At 49.2% G+C, this 21,100-nt stretch overlaps 3 protein-coding genes across 11 annotated transcripts in view; 1 reads left to right on the top strand and 2 right to left on the bottom strand.

Moving 5' to 3' along the window:
- LSMEM1 (leucine-rich single-pass membrane protein 1) overlaps positions 1-3,494 on the bottom strand; it is a 7,039-nt gene extending 3,545 nt beyond the window's left edge. The window contains exon 1 of one of the 4 annotated variants that reach the window (XM_005858413.2): positions 3,155-3,494. In XM_005858413.2, coding sequence (XP_005858475.1) covers positions 3,155-3,242 — 88 coding nt within the window. In that variant the 5' untranslated portion in view covers positions 3,243-3,494. The other 3 variants (XM_014530293.1, XM_005858414.2, XM_014530307.1) reach the window with 3 other exon arrangements.
- On the top strand, positions 93-1,528 carry LOC102256435. 2 transcript variants are annotated; one of them, XR_001359885.1, is made up of 2 exons: positions 93-473; positions 1,001-1,528. XR_001359885.1 is itself a non-coding variant. In XM_005858412.2 (2 exons), the coding sequence occupies exons 1-2, from the start codon at positions 135-137 to the stop codon at positions 1,497-1,499; spliced, it is 762 nt and encodes a 253-aa protein (XP_005858474.1). In that variant the 5' UTR covers positions 93-134; the 3' UTR covers positions 1,500-1,528. The 2 variants fall into 2 exon arrangements, 1 of the variants encoding a protein (XP_005858474.1); XM_005858412.2 differs by having other exon boundaries at positions 1,077-1,528.
- A 1,206-nt stretch (positions 3,495-4,700) lies between the features above and the next one.
- IFRD1 (interferon-related developmental regulator 1) overlaps positions 4,701-21,100 on the bottom strand; it is a 17,885-nt gene continuing 1,485 nt past the window's right edge. For 2 of the 5 annotated variants that reach the window (XM_014530257.1, XM_014530253.1), the window contains 11 exons: positions 17,780-17,894; positions 17,554-17,638; positions 16,147-16,271; positions 14,475-14,632; positions 13,120-13,170; positions 12,864-13,042; positions 12,669-12,777; positions 9,694-9,828; positions 7,744-7,872; positions 7,277-7,372; positions 4,701-5,366 (listed from right to left, as the gene is read on the bottom strand). In XM_014530257.1, the coding sequence (XP_014385743.1) occupies positions 5,277-5,366; positions 7,277-7,372; positions 7,744-7,872; positions 9,694-9,828; positions 12,669-12,777; positions 12,864-13,042; positions 13,120-13,170; positions 14,475-14,632; positions 16,147-16,271; positions 17,554-17,638; positions 17,780-17,828 (1,206 nt within the window). In that variant the 5' untranslated portion in view covers positions 17,829-17,894 and the 3' untranslated portion in view covers positions 4,701-5,276. Of the gene's footprint in view, positions 5,367-7,276; positions 7,373-7,743; positions 7,873-9,143; positions 9,529-9,693; positions 9,829-12,668; positions 12,778-12,863; positions 13,043-13,119; positions 13,171-14,474; positions 14,633-16,146; positions 16,272-17,553; positions 17,639-17,779; positions 17,916-19,969; positions 21,088-21,100 lie in introns of those variants that run through there. The other 3 variants (XM_014530260.1, XM_014530268.1, XM_014530264.1) reach the window with 3 other exon arrangements.

Below are 21,100 nucleotides of genomic sequence, written 5' to 3'. Positions count from 1 at the left end.
TGTCAGCCTGCTCTCTCTCTCTGAGTCTGTCTCTGTTTGGCTTGTTGGTTCATTTTGTTCATTAGCTTCCACCTATGAGGGCGATCACGTGGTACTTGTCTTTCTCTGACTGGCTTATTATTTCACTCGGCATAATGCTCTCCAGGCCCCTCGCGCTGTCGCAAAGGGTGAGACTTCCTTCCCTTTGCAGCCGAGTGCTGCTTCGCTGTGTGAATGTCCCACAGCGTTTTCATCTGCGGACGGGCCCTGGGGCTGCTCCCAGATCCTGGCTGCTCCCGGATCCTGGCTGCTGTGACGGCTCTGCAGCCACTGGAGGTGGCGGTGGTCCTTGGGACAAACCTGAGAACCCGAGACCTCAGAGAGGAACCCTGCGGCGTGGGAAGCGATCCAGGACCTCTGAGGTGTCCCCGAGCTTCCTCAGACGGAGGCCACGGACATCACAAGGCCTTTTCAGGTGGAGGGACACGCCACAGGTAATATTCCCTGATGACAGCACGGCTTCACGCAGCACTGAAAGCCCGAACGGACTAAAGGTCTATTTTAAGATGCTCTCTGGTAGACAGAGGCCTTGTGGCCTTTGAATTAATTATGTGAAAAGAAGGCACCCGGCTGGTGTTGCTCAGTGGTTGAGGTTGACCTATGAACCAGGCGGTCACGGTTCAGTTCCTGGTCAGGGCACATACTCGAGTTGCAGGCTCGATTCCCAGTAGGGGGCGTGCAGGAGGCAGCCCATCGATGAGTCTCTCATTATTGGTGTTTTTATCTCTCTCTCCCTCTCCCTTCTTCTCTCTGAAAACCAATAAAAACATATTTAAAATACCTCTGCTCTTTACAAAAGTGAAAGGAGCACCATATAGAACAAAGGGGCTCAGAGCTGTCCATTGTTACCCGTTTACAGATGAAACCCAGTCCTGACTGATGTCATGGTCACAGGTCTCTAAACGATGCCTCCAGGAATGTTTTAGACTTTATTGCCTCTTTATACTTTATTGTCCCAAAGGCTGGTGTTTGGTGAGCAGTAGAGTTCGTGTGAGCCACATCGAGGATCATCACTCCACACTCGGCTTCTATTTTAGGCGTGTGACTCAGGGAGATGCATTTGCTTCGCGTTGGGATCTGACTTCATATCCTGGACCCCGAGCTCCCCCTCCAGGGATGTAATTACTGTGCTTACATCTCAGACTGGCTTCATCAGCGTTTGCAAAGCAGAGGACCAGCTAGAAAACCGTGACCACAAAAACCGCCTGAAGACCAGAACAGCTCGTAAAATCTCCACATTCCTGGCCTGGCTACAGACTCAAAGGGTGACTCAGAACCACACCAACCCCCACTGCGCGGGGACAGGCGCAGAGCGAGCCCTGAGTGCTCCGAGGGGAAGGGTCGCTGTGTGGAAAGACGCTGTCTCCAGGCATTTCTCCATGAACTGCAGCGAGCGAATGGCAAATCAGGAATCAGCAGAGATGCAACAGCATGGATGGAACTGGAGAGCATTATGCTAAGTGAAATAAGCCAGGCAGTGAAAGAAAAATACCACATGATCTCACTCATTTATGGAAAATAAAGAACATTATAATCTAATGAACAAAAAGATAGATACAGAGGCAGAGAAGCGTGGAACAGACTGTCAAATTACAGTGGGAAGTCTGGGGAGTGTTGGGGGTGGGGTAAGAGATCAATCAAAGGACTTATAAGCATGTATATAAGCATAACCAATGGACACAAGACACTGGGGGTCGGGTGGGGTAAGGGCATGCGCTGGTGGGTAGGGGAGGCCAGGGGAAGGTCAATTGGGGGAAAAAAGGAGACATATGTACTACTATTTGTAATACTTTAAACAAGAAAAAAAATTAAAAAAATAAAACATTGAATAAAAAAAAAAAAGAATCAGCAGAGAAAGCTGTGTTGGGTGTGCATGTGGCCGCCGAGATCCTGGGTGGGACTCGCCAATACACAGACACAAGGTCACGTGCCCTAACACGGCCTGCAGCTGTCTGACCCCAGCTCCTGCTCGGCTCCTGCTCGCTTTGCTTCTCCACACGAGCCCATCTGGGAAGGACTGGAGGGCAGGGGAAGCACTACTATTTGTAATACTTTAAACAAGAAAAAAAATTTAAAAAATAAAACATTGAATAAAAAAACAAAACATCAGCAGAGAAAGCTGTGTTGGGTGTGCGTGTGGCCGCCAAGATCCTGGGTGGGACTCGCCAATACACAGACACAGGTTCACGTGCCCTAACACGGCCGCAGCTCTCCGACCCCGGCTCCTGCTCGCTTTGCTTCTCCACACGAGCACATCTGGGAAGGACGGGAGGGCAGGGGAAGCAGCCACTAAATTCTGCATCCCCAGCGGGCCCTCCTCCCTCCTCCCTCCTCCTGGGGGCAAGCTTGTTTGTAAGTAAATGATTGACCATAGCAGCTCCTCTTCACGGAACCCCCTCCAGCCCTCGGGCTGACACCTATGAGTGGTTCCCTCCCCTTTTGGTCATGCTAACAGCTGACAGTTGAGTCTGTCACGTGGGAATGCTTTGACTGCCCACAAAGGAAGACAGTGGCAAAGCTAGTTGTCGAGGAAAAATGGGTTTGCTGTCGTCTATATTTTCCCACAGGCCCTTGGCATCAAAGCCCGCAAGTAACTCGCTCACGCTGTTGCCCGATGTCGGAATGGCTGTGATGGCTGGATGCAGAGCCAACAGGGAGCTCAGGGAGGGAGTCGCTGACTCCTCCTGTGGTTCCTTTTCAGAGCCTCTGCCTGGCCACATTCAGTCTCGGTCATTTCTCTCCGAAGCTGGAAGCACAGAGCACATGCAGCCACAGGCACCGCAGCAAGAAGCCACCTTCCCTCTCGGTAGTGTCATCGCATGCACGTTACTTACAAACACAGCTCTGACTGCTAGGTCAGCAGGAAAGAAAGTCCCAGCTACTCAGAGGCGACGACAAGGAATCTGTCTGGAAATGCGAGTCCTCCCGCGGCCTCCCCCCGCGCGGGCCCTGCCAGGCTGCACACCCACCGGAGCCGCTGCCCAGCATTGGGTGGTGACCCGAGCAGCAGGCGGCTCCAGGCCCGACTCCCTCCGGTGCCCCAGGGTTAGTAACTGAGCCACCGAACCCAAGCTGGAGAGAGAGCAGCACGGGGCGCGCACTGAGAGGCTCTTACTGAAGTTGATGTCCTTATTTGGCCGCTGTGACCCTGGGGGCCGGCCCGTCTCCAGCAGGGCGGCCGGCGCGCTCCCCGAGACAAACATCCGAGCTGAGCAGGCTGCCGCCACAGCCCGGCTCGCACAGGCCTCTGCCCAGCAGTGCAGGGGGCAGGCCAAGGTGACATTGGAACTCGTGGTGGCAGGACTGCGGGCGCTGCTGGGAGCTACCGCGGAGGCGAGGGGAGGAGTGTGTGGCCGCACACCCACCAGGGCAGGCAATGGAAGCACTTGTCTCACCACCGTCCTTTGCAAAGGCTGAGCTCTGAGCGCTCTCTCTCTCTCTCTCTCTCTCTCTCTCACACACACACACACACACACACACACACACACACACACACACGCACACACACGTCAAGCAGCTCTGCCCCCTGCTGGACACGGGAGGAGCCGCAGTGAGAGATCAGCAAGCCCAAAGTCTACCTGCCCAGCAGGGGCTAAGGGCTGGGAGGTAACAGGATACGGTCTTTAGAGTCCGACCTCCCATTGCTGGGCACAGACAGACACAGGACGTCCCTGGAACACACATTAGGAACGTTTGCATCACAAAATTTCTGGTGCATCTACATTCAGTTTGGACCCCCCTCTACCTTCGGGGTAAAGGAATGGCGTTTTCTTTCTTTTTTAAAAAAAAATATTTTTATTGATTTCAGAGAGGAAGGAAGAGGGAGAGAAACTTCAATGAGAAAGAATCATTGATCGGCTGCCTCCTGCACGCCCCCTACTGGGATCAAGCCTGCAACCTGGGCATGTGCCCTTGACTGGAATCAAACCTGGGACCCTTGTCCGAAGGCCAATGCTCTATCCACTGAGCCACACCGGCCAGAGGAGGATGGCATTTCCTTAAGTGTCATCTATACCTAGGATCAATTCAAAAGCACACTTTTATATGAAAAAGTGATGTCTGTCCAATTTCTTAACAAGTGAAAATGCTTAACTATCGTGCTGTTTTAACACCAATCTCCAAGCGACCTGCTCTGCCTCAAGCCCTCGTCCTTTGAAGAGATGGTGGAGGATCTGTGGAGCACTGGCTGTTTGCTGGCTTCCGGACTTGACCCTTCCCGCCCCCCCCCCCAAGGCATTACCCTGCCTCGGGACCTGACACCCCGCCCTGGAGGAGATGGAGACCAAGCAGTTCCTCAGCCCTAGTCGGGGCTCCACCAGGGGAGAGGGTGAGCTTCATAGGCTGTGACTGGTCAGACGTCTGGAGAACTGAGTTCAAAGCAAGACACTGACTCGTTTTCGGCACCTGCAGATCCAAGGGCAGGTGCCACTATGCAAGGTCACTCGGGCAGTTTCATGTACAGCCCAGTGCACAAAGCACGCTCACTCCTTCCGACGCGAAGAACCACCCCAGCAGCCACACAGCCAGTCCTCAGTCAGGAGCCGAATCCGTGCAATTTCATGTTTCCCTCCTCCCTCCCTCCCCCTCCAACCTCGTCATTTTGCCCTCTGCATGTACCTCAGGTCCATAAACAATGTTTCCTCGAATAGAAAAGAAGCACGTTAGTGTGAAAAGAACTTTATTTGGGGATGGAGAGCGCAGAGCCTCGCAACAGGCGCAGTTAGTGTCACGGTCACAGGTGCTGGCCCCACAGCTGGGCCGACTTCCCTTCGTGGGTCCCAGTGATCAGGCAAAAGCATCAGCTTCCACTTACAGTTAAAAACACAGCAGCTTTTCCAGAAAGACTAGCTGCCAAAATTGTCTCCAGAACTCATTTGTCTAAGATCTGAAATGCCTTGTAATCTGTATCATTAAATCAATGTCTGACACACCACAGTATGTAGAGTTCATCTTGGCTAACAGTTTTCTTATGAAATACCCTATTTTTGCTTCCTCATAAATAGACAAAAATGACCAAACATCACAAACACCTTCTTCATGGTTTACTGATATTTACAGAGAAAAGTCCATAATCAGAACTCACAGTTGCAATCTATACATTAAATTATAAGTAATTGAACCCCTGCTACAAAAGCTATCTATGTTGACCCACGATAAAAACTGTCTACAGAGTTTAAATACATGAGAAATTACAAAAGAAGGAACTGGGGACCAGGAAGTGGTCTTCGCGTGTGAATCTAGAAGAACTCTCCCACATCTGCTCTCTTGTCGCGACATTTGCTCCGAGCTTTTGTTCGGGCTTTGAAGGCTGCGGAATTATATAAATGCTGGAATGGAGACAGGAAAACACGCGTGACCCACAGGCTTAGAAAGGCTTACAAAATATTAAAAAATAAGAGAGAAATGAACTAATTTGACCCTATAAATATTTTATGTTTATAAAACACACACATACAAAAAGAACAAGGGGGAAATCAACACATATAATAGTGGCTATCTATATTAAGAAAATTCCAGTGAAAAGAGTAAAAAGGAAAAAAAGTGCACCAACACTGAATCTGATCAAGGAAAAGTCGAATCATGAATGTGTAAAAAAATTCCAACCATGCCGTCAATCACAAAACATATGACGAAGTTCCATTTTAGTACCAAGTAGACTGACAGGTTCTTTACACCATGAAACCCCTGCTGTGGAGTGTGTGGCAGCTCCGTGCTCTGCCCGGCTGGACGCCACTCCAAATGGTAGAGGAACTGGAAGGTAACTGGCAATGGGGTCAGAGCCATGCCCAGCCCTGGGCTCCCATACAAGGACTTGCTCCAAAAATAATGCAAAAGGAAAAAGTATGTGAAAATATTAGTATTTATTAAAAACCCAACCACCAATGATGTGGTCATAAAAAATGATTTAAAATTCTAAAAAAATATATAATTAAGCATGTCACACCTATTAGGATGGCTTATTTATTTATATATTTTCATTGATTTCAGAGAAAAAGGGAGTGGGAGTAGGATAGCTTACTTGAGAGAGAGAGAGAGAGAGAGCACGGCTGCTGTGGCTCAGTGTTTGAGCGTCAACCTATGAACCAGGTGGTCATGGACACAAGTCTGGGTTGCAGGCTCGATCCCTAGTGTGGGGTGTGCAGGAGGCAGCCGATCCATGATTCTCTCTCACCATTGATGTTTTTATCTCTCTCTCTCCCTCTCCCTTCCTCTCTGAAATCAATAAAAATGTATTTTAAAAAAGTATTAAAAAATGTCACCAAGGGTTACATTATTTAAAAAAAGAGAGAGAGAATCACAGTGCTGGTCAGGGTGCAGGGATAGACCTCATATATTGCCGTGAGAATGCAAAAGGGGCAGCTGCTATAGAAAAGCAGGGCCATTTCTTAAAAAGTTAAACATAGAATTACCATATGGCCCAGCACTCCCACGCCTAAGCATAGACCTGAACGCACCGAGAACAGGTGCTCTAACAAACCTACACAATGTCCACAGCAGCTACACAGGGACAAGGGGACAAGTGGGCACAGCCCCATGTCCATCAGCTGCTGCAGGACACACGCATGTCGCACATGGGGACGGAGGGCTGAGGCAGGGGCCCTGCCACACCTGTGATGAACCTGAGCAACGGGCTGCTGTGAGGAGAGCCGGCAGGATGCCATGGAGCACTCCAGCACTGGGGTGTGTGCGTGTGTGTGTGTGAAGGCTTCATGGTTCTCCTTTTGAGGAGATGAAATGTTCTGGGACTGGGCAGGGGTGTGGCTGGGCAACACTGAATACACCAAATGCCACTGGATTACCCACTTTCCAATAGTCTGTTACGTAACGGGAATTTACCCCAGGGAAAAAGGAAGAATGTAACTCGGGAATTCTGGACTGTTAGCAGGAGGAATGAATTGCTAGTTCATGGGCTCTTTAGCTTCCTCATCGTAAAATGAGCCTGGTACTTGCTCAGTGATCTGACACCAAAGAAGCACTGTGTTAATATTTATCCTTTAATTAAAAAACTTCACAGAAAAGAAAACAAAATGAAAATAACGCCTACGCTAGGATAACAGGATATGGGCGAGAAGTCTGCGTCTGAGCCCCGCACTCTCCACGCGGTTCAGCGTCCGCTTCCGGAGCCTGGTCTGCGCCAGGGAGAACCGCCCAGGCCCCGCCAAGCCCGTCCCCTGCAGAACAGCCCGCAGCGCCGTGCGGGGCAGCTCTGAGGCCGTGAGCAGGGAATAACACCTACCCTTTCGAAGCGGGAGATCTTCATCGTCTTCAGCGTGGCAGCATCGAGCATCACCGGGGGCCCCAGTTCAAACACGTGGCGAAGGAATTCGTTCGCCTTTGGTGAAGGAAAAGGGTGACAGGCTCGGATGAGCTCAGCTGTTCTGCTACAGAAAGCGGGTCTGACGGGGCAGGTGTGCGAGGGGTAGCTGTGCACTGGGTCACGACTGCCCTCTCACTAGGAGACCCTGTTCCCAAGGCCTTGAACCTGGAGCTACGCCCCCCGTTTCCACAAAGATCTCGGAGCTCTCCGGGGACACAGACGGAGCCACGGGACACGTTCCCTGTCCTGGCATGTCCCCCTCCGTGTCCCCCTCCGTGTCACGTCTGTACATGCCGAGAGCATTCCGCACACTCACTCACCGCACAGCCATTAGCAGCCACCTCCCAAGCTCCCCAACTGAAGGGCAAGCAGAAGCCGCCGCTCACCTGCAGGTGGTACTGCAGGCCGGAACCCAGGACCTCCTTGAACGTGTCGTAGGTGTGCTTCTTGACCCAGCAGTCGATGTACATGCGCTCAGGACCAAACTTAACCGTTTCTGTTGGAAAATCCCGATCCTGGCCAACAGGAAAACCAAAATTGTAAGAGGAAATAAAAGGCTGAAGAGACCCCACACCAACACAGTTCCCAACACACACACACACACACACAACACACACACACACACACACGCACACACACACGCACTCACACACACGCCGAGATCCGTGAAGGTGTGGTTGGACTGAGACCCGTCCCTGGGACGTGTGCGGACGCAGAAGCACTGCCCGCCCCCCAGCCCCGCCTGAGGCAGGGTTTCTCTGGGTGGCAGCCCTGCAGGCACCGCTCAGTGTGGGTAAACTGTAACGGCAGCCACATTGTTGTGCACGTTTTCAATTTCAACGCCACTCAACCAACCTGAAGAAAAGTCAAGTATCTGTACTGGCAGAAACTGCAGGGCATCTCATTTCCAGAGTTACAGATATTGAGGGATATACACTCTTCCCACATCCGGAGCCTGTGGCTGCTCTGTGGCTACACACTCAGATACGGGAGTAGTCTTGATACTCGGGGCTACCACCACCCTGATGAGAACAAGATGAGTCCTCAGCTGGATGTCTGCTCAAGTGAGCCTTGTTTTAGATGATAAAACCCAGAGGAAGTTTCATTAACCCCAAGTGTAGATCCTAGGGTCGGGGTGGGGAACCTCCTTTCTGCCAAGGGCCACGTGGGTACTTATCACACCATTCACTTCCCGTAATTCACTCCACATGAACGTGTGCTGCTGGACAAGCGCCTGGATTGACTGACTTCCCAGTCCCGCCTGCGGTGGCCTCGGCAGGGCCAGACCCAGTGGTTTCACGGGCCTTGGAGGGCCCCCAGGCCGGACCTCCCACCCCCGACCTCAAGGAGCTCTATGTCACTTGCAGCCGAGGTTTTACTGCTAGAGCACAGGCTACAGCGAGGAAAGCAGCCCGGCCGCTGCATGAGCCGGGAACCGCCACACGGGCCCGAGTGGACCCGAGCACCTGTGCCAGCTCCCATTCTAGTCTCACAGGTCGGGTGAATGACTCTGGCGATGCACTTAGTAAAGAACCACCTGCATAGCCAAGACGTACTTTTACCTGCACACACACATGGGCACACGCACACACACGTCATTGGACGTGTGGTCCACACTAAGACGGCCTTTCGCCGACAGCGCACCTTCCCCAGCCATTCCAACCCCGAACTTTCCAGAGCCACATGCCTGCCAGGCAGACGGCAGAGGCCAGAGCAGGGCTCGGAGCATCGGACAACGGCTTTAAGGTCTTGTTAAAACGCTGGACTTTGTTATTTCAGCTTTTAGGGCCTTTAAGCTCCTGAGGGGCAGGCGATAAGTCACCCTTCACACAGAAGCACCACCCTAAGTACGTCTGTGCTAAGTACCACTGCTTAAGTCACGGCCAAGTACACCCCAGTGAAGTAATTTCTATCACTACTAAAATGTTTAACTGCTTAAACTTAATAAAGAATGCCTTTACACATCAGATTAAATTTTTCTTTGTTGAAAAAGTAGAAGTCTTGCCTGGCCAGTGTTGCTTAGGGGTTGAGCACCAACCTATGAACCAGGGGGTCAAGGTTTGATTCCCGGTCACAGCGCACGCCCAGGTTGCGTGCTCGACCCCTAGTGGGGGGCAGCCGATCCATGATTCTCTCTCATCATTGATGTTTCTCTCTCTCTCCCTTCCTCTCTGAAATCAATGAAAATGTATTTTTAAAAAGAAAGAAAAATAGAAGTCTTCGTTTCTGTTGTTGAAAACCCGCTCAGTATCGAAATCAAAGAATTGTTTTGGTCACAGGTGAGGTTCAGTGACCCACCGCCCCTCTGGCCGGAACTCTGCCGGCACCCGGCTCACCTCCACGGCCCGCAGCACGTCCCTGAACACCGACCGCTGCTTCCGCTTGTCCACTTTGGCCCGGTGCTTATTGCCGTCGGTCGCCAGGGCCCTCAGCATCTCGGTCAGAGACTCCATGTCCTCGTAAAGGAAGTCCTGCGGGAACACACTGGGTGAGTGCGGCCGGTCCCCGCCTCCCCCCCCTGCGTCCTCCGGAGCCGGCAGCCCACGTGGCAGACGCCCAGCAGTGCTGCCCAAAACACAAACCTCGAGCTGCTTTGCTGCTACGGGCACACAGAAACACTCATTCTCATGCAGGATTTACCCAGAAATCCTGGCCACAAGATGGCAGATCCCACTCATCAACTAAAATCGCCTCCCAAGCACAGCCAGGAGCACCGGAAAGGCTGCTCCTGCTGCCTCAGACGGAGCTGGGGCTCAGGGCCGGCGGAGTCAGGCGCACGCACATCCGTTCATCCTGTCCTTTCTCGTCCCCACATTCCCAGGCGTCCAGAGATCCATTCCAAGCTAAGCAGCCCGGGAGCCTTTTAAAGCACCTGGTGTATGACGCACTGGCATGTTTCCAACAGGCACGAAGCGTCTACCCACGCGCACCCAGGCAACCACCCTCGAAGGGAAGAAGGCGTTTCAATCCCACTGGGCGGGAGCCCCACACGACCACGAGGTGCTGCTCCAGAGCCCACGGGGCGCCCTGCGACAGTGCCAGTAGCTGCCCTCCCACGAAGTCTTTATTCCAGGTGGTGGTTTTTACTGTTGATCCTATCACACGCGTCCCCATCTCTCCTCCTCTGCCGCCAGCGTGTTCTTATCCCCTAGTTCTATCTTACAACCACGTTAAAAACTGAGAGATGAGCGGAAGTTATCTAGTTGTCCCAAACTAGAGCAGACACTTAGGGAAGAGAAGGTGCGCGACCCCAGTTCTGCTATGAACGCCTGGTTAGCATTTCCTAACGCGTGGCAATAATCATTTAACATCCTATTCAAATGAGCAGCTCTTTTTCTGGGCATTCTTCAAACTGTGTATATAATTGTTTAATCTCGAAAGTATAAATGTGATTTCTTTTAATATCTGGAATGAAAAAGAATATTACACTGCTGGAAAATGAGGTTGAAACTAAAATAACAGACATTCTAACTTTCAAGCACATATTTTCTTATTGTCAATATTTTAGAGATTGAATATCATCCACTGTTCTAACAAATGTTTTCTTCAAATGTTCCAATTCAGCCTCCTATGTCTGAGTTAGCTGGAGACAACACCCATTAAGACTCGTATCTAGAAAAGCAATTACCAAAGCGGATGAGGTAGTAAAGCAGATCAAAGTTATATTGATCTGTTTTAAATCCCAATAAATCCGACTCCATCTTAACAAGACGGGAACAGTCTTGGTTGCTGGAGTAAGTACATTAAGGCACCAGCAGTTTCCTGCGTATGTCACCAACTACGTGTTTTTTTATAGTATTGTCAAAAAAAGAGAATTATGAATGATTTAAAATACATGTGGAAGAATAAAGCTGTTAGTAAGAAAGCTACGCATCCCTTAGTTTGTCCTAAGAACTAGGGACCCAGCAGGGGTCTCAGCACTCGCACCCCCGGAGGCCAGTCTCTCGGCTCCCAGGCGGTCAGCACTGCGGGGCCCGTTTCATCCCCGTCCACAGCCGGCTCCGGGTGACTCAGCGCCACCCGCTTGCGGAGAGGCCCCTCATGAATATCAACACTCTTCACCGGCTCCTGGTCAATTCACGGACACCCTCCAACCCCCACCTCCACCACTCACTCCTTTCAAAAAGCTTATTCACTTCCTCATCAAAAGGAGCAAACGAAACGCTCGGTTCTATTGCAGAAGCCGGTGCACTTGTGTCCCAGACAAGGGCCTGGGCCCGATGAAACCCTCAGGCTCCCGCAGGTTCACTAGGCAGGGACCTAGGACGTGCAGAGTTCCACAAACGAACTCAACGTGTGTAACTGCATTAGTGGTTCGTTCACTTTAAGAAGCAGTTGGAGAGGGAAGAGGTGAGCTCGTCTGGCAGGAGAGGAACCAAGGTTAGACACGACGGCGGTGGCTGGGCCTGCGGTTAGGGAGCCGTTCACTCGCTGGGCAACAGCAGCCTGATCACTCAACCCGAGTCGTTTCTCACGGAGAATCCTGAGCCACTGACAGCACAACCCCTCCTTCTCCCTCCCACCTGCTCTCCTTCAGAAAAAGGAGGCGGGGCAGGAAGGGCACTTCCCAGACATAAGCTTCCAGTCTAAACATCTTTAACACAGGCCGACGGGACGTGCAGGACGAGGGTCCAGAGCAGTGCGAGTCTCAGTGGGTTACTCACTGTTAGTAACTCAACCGCACAAGTTTCATTCTGGAAACAGTCTTTCTCCTTAAATTAAAGACCTAGTAAGTAACCCAAGATTGACACTGAGGTCAGGAGCAGGGTGGCCAACTGTCCCGTCAGCCTGAGACGGGGTGTCCAAGAGCACAGGACTCTGAGTGCGGAACCGGGACACTCCAGGACGGTGGGCGCCTGTCAGATCCCACCCCCCGCCCCCCGGAGCCGACCGTGGTGGTGACACCCACGAGATGATGGGGGGCCCGTCTAAAGGGCCAGGTCTGTTTGCACCATTAGTCAAACAGCAGTGATGGAACCCACCTGATCCCAAACCTGTGCTGACTTAACAGATCATCCACCATTTGTCTAACATCCATGAAGCGTCATGCCCGCAGCACCTCGATGTGCCCGCAGCCCCGAGTGCAGACGCGTGCTCCCCACGTAGGAAGAGTACCCAAGCCTCCGGCAGCAGACCACACAGCGGGGTGTAAGGGACTCCATCCCGAAGCTGCCCTGCCCACCCTCTGGTTTCCGGGTTGCAAGCATCACATGGCCACGGCCGAGACGCAGGCGATGGGCCACCAGGGCTCCCTGGGGCCGGGCTCCGGTCCCCCCGCACTGGCCCAGGAGGGTGCTCGCCGGGTACTCACGCTCTCCATGCCCCGGGCCAGTTCCAACAGCAGCGCCAAGGTCTCCCCGGCCGCAATCCTCATGTTCACGTCGTCCGAAGACAGGAGGCTCGGGAGCTTATGGAAATGCCTAGAAAACAGGCAGTCGTCACACTGTGAACATAAATGATGTCGTCGATAAACGCGCTTATGAAACCTGAGGCCAATGATACGTACGTCTCCAGCCTCTTCTTCAGCTCGCTGGCGGGGCAGATGGTGAGCAGCAGCGCCCAAGCCAGGAGCGCGCTGACGGGGAGCCCGCTGCTGGGGCCGCTGCCGAGGACCAGGGCGTCCTTCTCCTTGAGGCAGGCCTTGGAGAAGAGGCTCTCCAGGCAGTCCAGGGCCGAGTACAGCTCCTAGCGCGAGAACAGAGCCGGTGAGCCTCTCAAATGAGAAACGGGAAGGGAGTTGCAGCCAAAGGCTCTCTACTCACAGTGATGTCGTCTGTGGCAACGAAACAGCAAACGCCAAAGCACGTGGCACACTAAAAAAAATAATAATAAAAAATAACACACACACACACACACACACACACACACACATATATACAGTCATTAATGTCTGCCATTTTGTATTAATTCTACATCTTCCTGCTGTTATAATTCAATGTGAACATTTTCTCAGCTGCACGCCTACATCAGGGCCCAACACAGTGTTAGAGAGGAGACGGCAGGACCAAGACTAAGGGAAGGGCTGGGTTTGGCTCAAGCTCTGCTACTGAACTCTGACGTCAGGAACTCGAGTCACCGCTTTCGTTTCCCTATCGGATCTTTGCAAACTTCAATTCCAATCAAAGACACACGAGGCTTGTCATTTGGGATAAAGAAAACTACTTTCCCTATTAAAAACCTTTAATTTATTGTTATTTTTTAAAGCTACCTGTATGTTTTCTATAGCTGCTGTAACAAATTTAGTGGCTTGAAGCAACACAAATTTATTCTATTATAGATCTGGAAGGCCGCAGTCTGAAATTGGATTTTCTAAAATCAAGGTGTGGGCAGGGCTGCGTTCCTTCTGGAGGCGCTAGGGGAGAACCTGTTCCCTGGCTTTTCTAGCTCCGAGAGGTGCCTGCATCCCTCTGTTATGGCCCCTGGGCATCACTGCAACTTTCCCCTTTCATCACCACATCCACTACCTCTATTAAAAACCTTTAAATCAGCGGTTCTTAACCTGTGGGTTGCGACCCCTTTGGCGGTTGAATGACCCTTTCACAGGGGTCACCTAAGACCATCCTGCATATCAGATATTTTACATTACGATTCATAACAGTAGCAACATTACAGTTATGACGTAGCAACGAAAATAATTTTATGGTTGGGTCACAACATGAGAAACTGTATTTAAAGGGCTAGAAGGTTGAGAACCACTGCTTTAAATCATTAAGTTTGCTATAGGTTTTTAAAATCATTTATATGCATTTGTTTTAATGTAGAGTTTACTATGAAAACTTCTAAAAAATAAATCAACTTTCAAAAAAATAAGCAACCAGCAGCAGAAATCTCATGAAACTTAAGTAATCATCCTCCAACTTTTCCCCTAAAGAAGCATTTCATTAACTCAGATTTTTCTTATTTTGGAACATGGTGAAAAGAGGCTGGGAATCCTGTAACTGCCTTTTGTTGGAGGAAAGGGAAGCCCCTCCAGGCAGTGAGACTCCTTCCTCCCTTTCCTCTGGGCTGTCACGAGACTCCCTCCTGCTGTCCCAGGGTCAGGAAGGCTGGTCTCCCAGGTCTCGCTCACACACCCAGGTGTCGCCCAAACCAACACGTGCAAATCCCTCAGACTCACTGTTTGCCTCGCCTGGATGCTAGCTGTTCCGTCGCAAATGATTTTCTTCAGGATCGGTCCCAGGGTCTTCAAAACCTCTTCACTTTCGATCCCGGGGCCCAGCTGAACGCAAAGGACAGACGCCAGGGCTGCGGCTGCGCGCTGCTCGTCGCTCTTCCCTGCGGGGGAAGACAGGAGACAACTGCGATGAGTACTTCCAAGGACCAACGTATGAAGGCAGCAACTTCCAAATCCATCCCGCCGTGGATGCTCCATCACAGACAGGCTCTGACACGAGTGGTAACCCAGTGTGAAGCCAGAGCTCAGCTCTGGACACAGACTCTGCTCGAATCCTAGACCCACTGCTTAGCCACAATCGCCACCTCATCCCTCTTCCGCGGGCAACAGACCCCTCCTCTGTGACCTGCAGGGGGATGCCGACCTGCGGGAGTGCTGTCACAGTTCAGACAATAAGGACCCTCCAGCCGGGGGACCTTCCAAACCCTCCCTGCACCCCCAGGCGAGGGCGCCAGCCCCGACTTCCTCTCCCGAGCATGGCAGGTGCACCAGCCCATGGGGGCAAGGAAACTCGCAGGGGCCCCAGTGGGATGAAAACCAAAGCTCTTTCAACCACAGAAATACATTCTATAACGGTAGATGTAAATTAATTCTTTTGAGAACTGGATACACAGAAGGATCTGGGCATATTTTGAACTTAGGTTATCACCTGATAAACTGAAAATGGGTAAAATATGCAGGTTGGAATGGAATTGCTAAAGGTCACCTAGCCCAGCTACCTCATAGGAGATAGTTTCAATGGAAACACCTTTAACAAAGCCATTGTAGCATCCGAAACAGTTGGCTCTATAAGGACAGCTCTAACAAAGTTCCATGAGCTTCGACAGTCTCCGCCCGGGCCTTCTCTATGCTGCATGAGTGAGTTAGGCAAAGCGCTCCAACCCCAGCAGGACCCAGCTCCCCCCGAGGCAGTGACAATAAGGAACGGAGCGCATCTCATTCAATTCAGAGGAGCACGTGTGCTTCCCACATGGTTTGTGCTGGAAATATTTTGTTAATCAAGTCATAATAATGGAAGGTAATGATCTTCATAACGTTTTCACTTGGCAAAATGAGTAAGGTGGCAGCCCCAAATCTTGTCAATTTTGGTGGTTCCTAAGATTGAAAAGTCTGGTAATGCCAGACTTACTCTTTAAGGTCTTTCTTTATTCTTAAAGGTCCCATGATTATGACAATATGAATTCTAGAATCTCTACTATAAAGTCCTAGAACTCAAATATCCCAAGGGGTAACCTGAAAATGACATCAGCCACAGGCACGGCTGTTTTAAATAAGTACAAGGGAAATAAGCTAGAAAATTATGGTCCTTTTTCAATTTTAGGAAAATAAAAAATGGCTTTTTTAATGCTAGCTTTAGTTGACATCTGACCCTGTCCCCAGCCTTTCTGCTACCCATGACCACAGCAGCCCTGGTCTGATAGACAGGACGACGACCCCAGCGTCCGAGCTCCAGGCTGTTACCACACAGACAACACGGAGCTTCTAGGGAGTCTGGCTTCGAGCTGAACAGCGTGCGTTCCTGACAACGGGAGCTGCAGGGCAGGCTGTCTCCAGGGCCGTGACGGGGGCACGGCAGAGAGGGAGCCCGGCCGGTGCTCCGACGCCAGGACGGTACCTTTCTTCAGGCAGCGCTCGATGCTGTCGGTCAGAGTCATCCTTCTTTCCAGGAGGAACTCGCAGAGCAGCTTGGAAGCCAGGGCGCTCCGCAGGCCCTCGAGGGCCGCCTGCCTGGTCTTGGCGCTGTTGGGAACAAGAGCCGTCAGTGACTGTCAAACTGAGCTTGTCTCCCCTCCTGCGTTTTTTGTTTATAGATTTTAAAAATCTAATTGTCATCAGCTCTAAACATTTTTTAATAACATACTTTTCATCTACACTCACCTTATTACATAAAAGATTCTAAGCTGCTCTAGATCACAGCATTTTCCTGTTTATAGTTTAAAACCACAACTTTAAATGACCACATGGTATTTTATAATTTCAATGGGCAGGACATGCTCTGCTGTATTACATGTTCCATGAATATCCTCCACATTTAAAGTAAACGCACATTTAATAACATACTTTTCATCTACACTCACCTTATTACATAAAAGATTCTAAGCTGCTCTAGATCACAGCATTTTCCTGTTTATAGTTTAAAACCACAACTTTAAATGACCACATGGTATTTTATAATTTCAATGGGCAGGACATGCTCTGCTGTATTACATGTTCCATGAATACCCTCCACATTTAAAGTAAACGCACATCTTACTTAACACTACAAAAGCCTCGAGTTCCTGTCCCATCCCCTGGGCTTTTAATTCCGTTGGTTTTAAGCGAGTTCTAGAGCCACTGGGAAGTAGGAAAATGACTAGCTTCATATTTTTCATGACCCTAACAAAACTGTGACCAAGAGGCTTACAGGAAAAGTCCAGCTGTCCTTTCTAGAACATTAACTCTTAATTCAACACATCCAAAGTCAGGCTGCAGTCAGACACAGTGACGGGCATTATGCTAGAACAGTGGTTCTCAACCTTCCTAATGCCGCGACCCTTTAATACAGTTCCTCATGTTGTGGTGACTCCCAACCATAAAATTACTTTCGTTGCTACTTCATAGCTGTAATTTTGCTACTGTTGTGAATCGTAATGTAAATATCTGATATGCAGGATGTATTTTCATTGTTACAAATTGAACATAATTAAAGCATAGTGATTAATCACAAAAACAATATGTCATTATATATGTGTTTTCCGATGGTCTTAGGCGACCCCTGTGAAAGGGTCGTTCGACCCCCAAAGGGGTCGAGACCCACAGGTTGAGAACCGCTGTGCTAGAACATCCACTAATCGGAGTCAATCTAAATTCTAAGGCACATTTCTACCCACATCCGAAGTCCAAAGAAACAAGAATCATTTAGACATCCAAAGCAAACAAATCAAGCTTAGAATCACACAGACCACATTGTTAAGTCAGAGGCCTGCCCACGGGCACAGAGGGTGCTGCCGAACAGCCCACGGGGAGTCTCAGTGCGCTCTACCTCTTATCCAGGGTCAGGTCAATGAAGCCCTTCAGCTTGTACTCCAAGTCCTCTTGCGTCCCTTCCTCATCCAGGACTTCTGGTCCTAGGGAACAACAGGGACCAGCCAGCCGCTGTCAGTCAAGTGGCAGGAGAGCAGCTGGGGACAGTGCTAGCACACCTTGGGCACAAGAACCCCCCCACAAAAGCATCGGCCTAAACTGCCAACGGAATGGAAAAGGCATACCGTCTTCAGCAAAACTGGAAGGATCGCTGTAGCCACTGCAGTGGCTCATGGTTTCAATCGATGCATCCTCATCACTGAAAGGTTGAATATTTCGATGCTGGCCACCTGGGAAGTCAACAAAGGTGGAGGTAAGAAACTTTGCAGCTATCGATGCAAATATTTAACTTGAGAATCTTAGTAGTTACTTAAGGGGAATCCAGTCATAAAAACCCAAAACTTATTTAAGAAAACATGATTATGTTATAAAAGAACACACAAATATTTCTAAAATAAGTCAATTCACCTAATATGTACTTCTGAGCATGAACAATTTACAATATCCATCAACTTCAGAAATACATCAATCATCTGACCAGCAGCTCCAGATTAGAGATGAAAAAACTACTTCCTAACCACAACCTCAAATCAGGAAGACAATGGAAATAGATCCAGAAATAAACTATGATGTCATAGTTCATCATAAGACCAAGACAAACATATTTTCCAACAAGTATGACTTGGGAAACAGTAACTGGTGAATGGGTTTTTTTGGATACACATGTCCTAAGTGAAGGAATTTAAGGAGTTACAGGATGGTAGTTTTATAGATTATATATCAAATACCAAAACTTCCATTTTAAGCCTTTTTTCCCTCTGAACTGAGAGGGGAAAAAAGGCTTAAAATGGAAGTTTTGGTATTTGATATAGCCTGTTAGATAAATTACCTGTAAAAGAAAGGTTCTAACATAAGCAACGGTTTAAAAAGATCAGTGCTGTTACTAAAAAATAAAATCTCCTTTTTTAAACTAGAATCTGTCAACTTCATTAACCTAAGTAATAAATCCATATTCCTAGTCATTGTGTTTTGTAGGAATTTCATATTAATAACAGGATTGCCCAGTCATGAATTACATTGAGCAATGAGCTCAAATAACCCCCCAATTCTGCCCCAAAGTGGCCTCGAGTCACCTGATTTACCTCTGAGCCTGTTTCCTTATCAGATTGCCAAAAAACATGTGACATTGACTACCCTAAGGTAAGTTTTAAAGAAATCATCTACACATACGTCGCTTGTTGTTGGGTTGTTTATTTTTAATGGTGCTTTTCTTTTTGTAAAAATCAAAACAGAGAACTTAGCAGATTTTTCTATCAGCAGAGGAAGCAGCCTTCCAATGTGCTTGCTACCCTAAAGGGAATAAACTGCCAATCAAAACAGTAAGCCATAAAAAATAAGCAATGCAGCCAAGACCCCAAAACTTCTTAATCACAGTGCTTAGGGCAAGAATAAACAAATAAACAAAGACCTATGACATCACTCTCTATTTCTGGATCTTCATTTGTTTCCAGGATGTGAAGTCATGGCAACAGCCAAGTCATCTGCTTAACTTTTACTAACATTTATTCACCAATTTACAATTTTCATATTCAGCCTATTTCTTATCTGTCAAGAAGACTATTCCTAGGCAGGATTTACTGAGCTCCTGTCTCTAAGTTTCCCACGACTTAAAGGGAATAGAGATTTTTAAAAAAATCAAGGAAAAGAACCCTATATGAATGCCTAATATCTAAGTCAGACTCATCCACCTTGTGACCCTAAGTGCCATTAATGAGGTGCAACTATAGATGCAAGGGCCTTCCTTCTTAGGGAGCTTACTCACTAACAAGGTGTTGTTTTCCCCTAAAAACGCTCTCTTCAAAGTAAGTGCTATCGCAAGTATGCACACCTGTATAATAGATCAATTTTATTACCTTCCTACAGCCCTCCACTAACTTTGGAAAATCCATGACAGTAAAAGAAGTTGGTTATCTTTTTTAAAAATGTATTTTTATTGATCTCAGAGAGGAAGGGAGAGGGAGAGATAATGATGACAGAGTACCGCCCTTATTTGGGATTGAGCCTGCAACCTGGGCATGTGCCCTGGCGTGAAATGAACTGTGACCTCCTGGTTCATAGGTTGACACTCAACCACCGAGCAACATTGGCCGGGCAGAAGTTGGTTATCTTATCTTGATTGTACATGTAAAGATCTCAAATAAACCCCATTTCTTCTAGATGCCATTTAAAAAGACCAATCAAGTAAGTGGTTTGTTAAGTACAAGTGTCTGACAATTTCCCATCTCGTCTATTAACTATTATTTATTCATTTATTTACTAAATAAGAAGTACATTAACATGGAACCAAATTAAAATTTTTAAAAAGCCAATCTCACCTCACAACCCTCTCTCCAGAGGCCGTGCTAAGTGGCAGATATTCGAAGCAAGCAGTCTTACAGACTAACCAGTCTTTCCCAGCTCACTGCGCTAAGTGTACGCACCCTTTCCACGGAGAGTCATCGAAAAGGCAGCGGCAGGAAGACTGGCCATTCCATTAGGTGCCAGGAAGGAAGGAGGTCCCACAGGAAGCCCCAGACGGGAATACAGGGTTGGTGATGATTCCAGGCCATTAGCAACAACCCCACCGGATCCCAATGGCTTCAGCTTGCCGATTCCCCATGATTTGGGTCATCAACAAAAGGCAAACTTAAATAAAATAAGGACCTTCAAGACCGAAGGAAAATGTTTCCTTCAGAGGAAAAGCTGAACCACCAAAGGTTCAGAGGGATCCTCAGTTCACAGGGAACAACCAGATGCCACCAACTCGTCATGTATTTTACACTTTGGTGATCAAGAATGAACTTGAGGAACATCAAGAGCATCCAAACCAAATGAAGAGCGAGAGAAAGAAAAGGGGGGACTGCGTTTATAGTAACCCCTTCCGAGTGTCAACTATTCAATGTCCAGCCCACGATAACCAGCTTTCCTGCTAGAAACCCTCCGGGAAAGCCTTTCAAAGCCGGTTCCAATCATCCCCAACAAGAAAACGCACTGATGAAAAGGATCATTCTGAGGACCAGAGTGGCAACTATGTTGACAAATTTCTAAGGACCACAAGCCTCTCCCATGCGACAGTCTGAGGGTATTCCGATACTTAACTTCAAAGCTTTCAAAAGAACCAAACGAGACGGCTTGCCCAGTGAGCTTTGCGCTTAGTGTGGTGTCGAGGAGGGGCTTTCTGCTTGAAGCCCTTTTGTTTTAACTGTGTAACTGGCCGCAGAGAATCAAAAGTCCAGTTAGGCAGCTACCCATCCCGGAAAAGCTGCCGCTGTGCGGCGGGGACACACAGGAAACTAAACTTTTGGCCAAGTGCAACCTGAGCTCCTCGCACCTCCCCCCGGGACTCGGAGCGGAGAACCTCCAGGACAAAGGAGAACGTGGCTCTGCCCCGGGGCGGGCAGGTCGCCTCCCCCGGTCGCGGTGCGGCGCGGTGGGGGAGGGGGAGGTTTCTGCAGGTGGCACTTCGG

The sequence above is a fragment of the Myotis brandtii genome, unplaced genomic scaffold (assembly GCF_000412655.1).
Source record: "Myotis brandtii unplaced genomic scaffold, ASM41265v1 scaffold1173, whole genome shotgun sequence".
Taxonomy (NCBI): domain Eukaryota; kingdom Metazoa; phylum Chordata; class Mammalia; order Chiroptera; family Vespertilionidae; genus Myotis; species Myotis brandtii.
The sequence above is the reverse complement of the archived record's forward strand: the minus strand, read 5'-3'. Positions and strand labels throughout refer to the sequence as shown.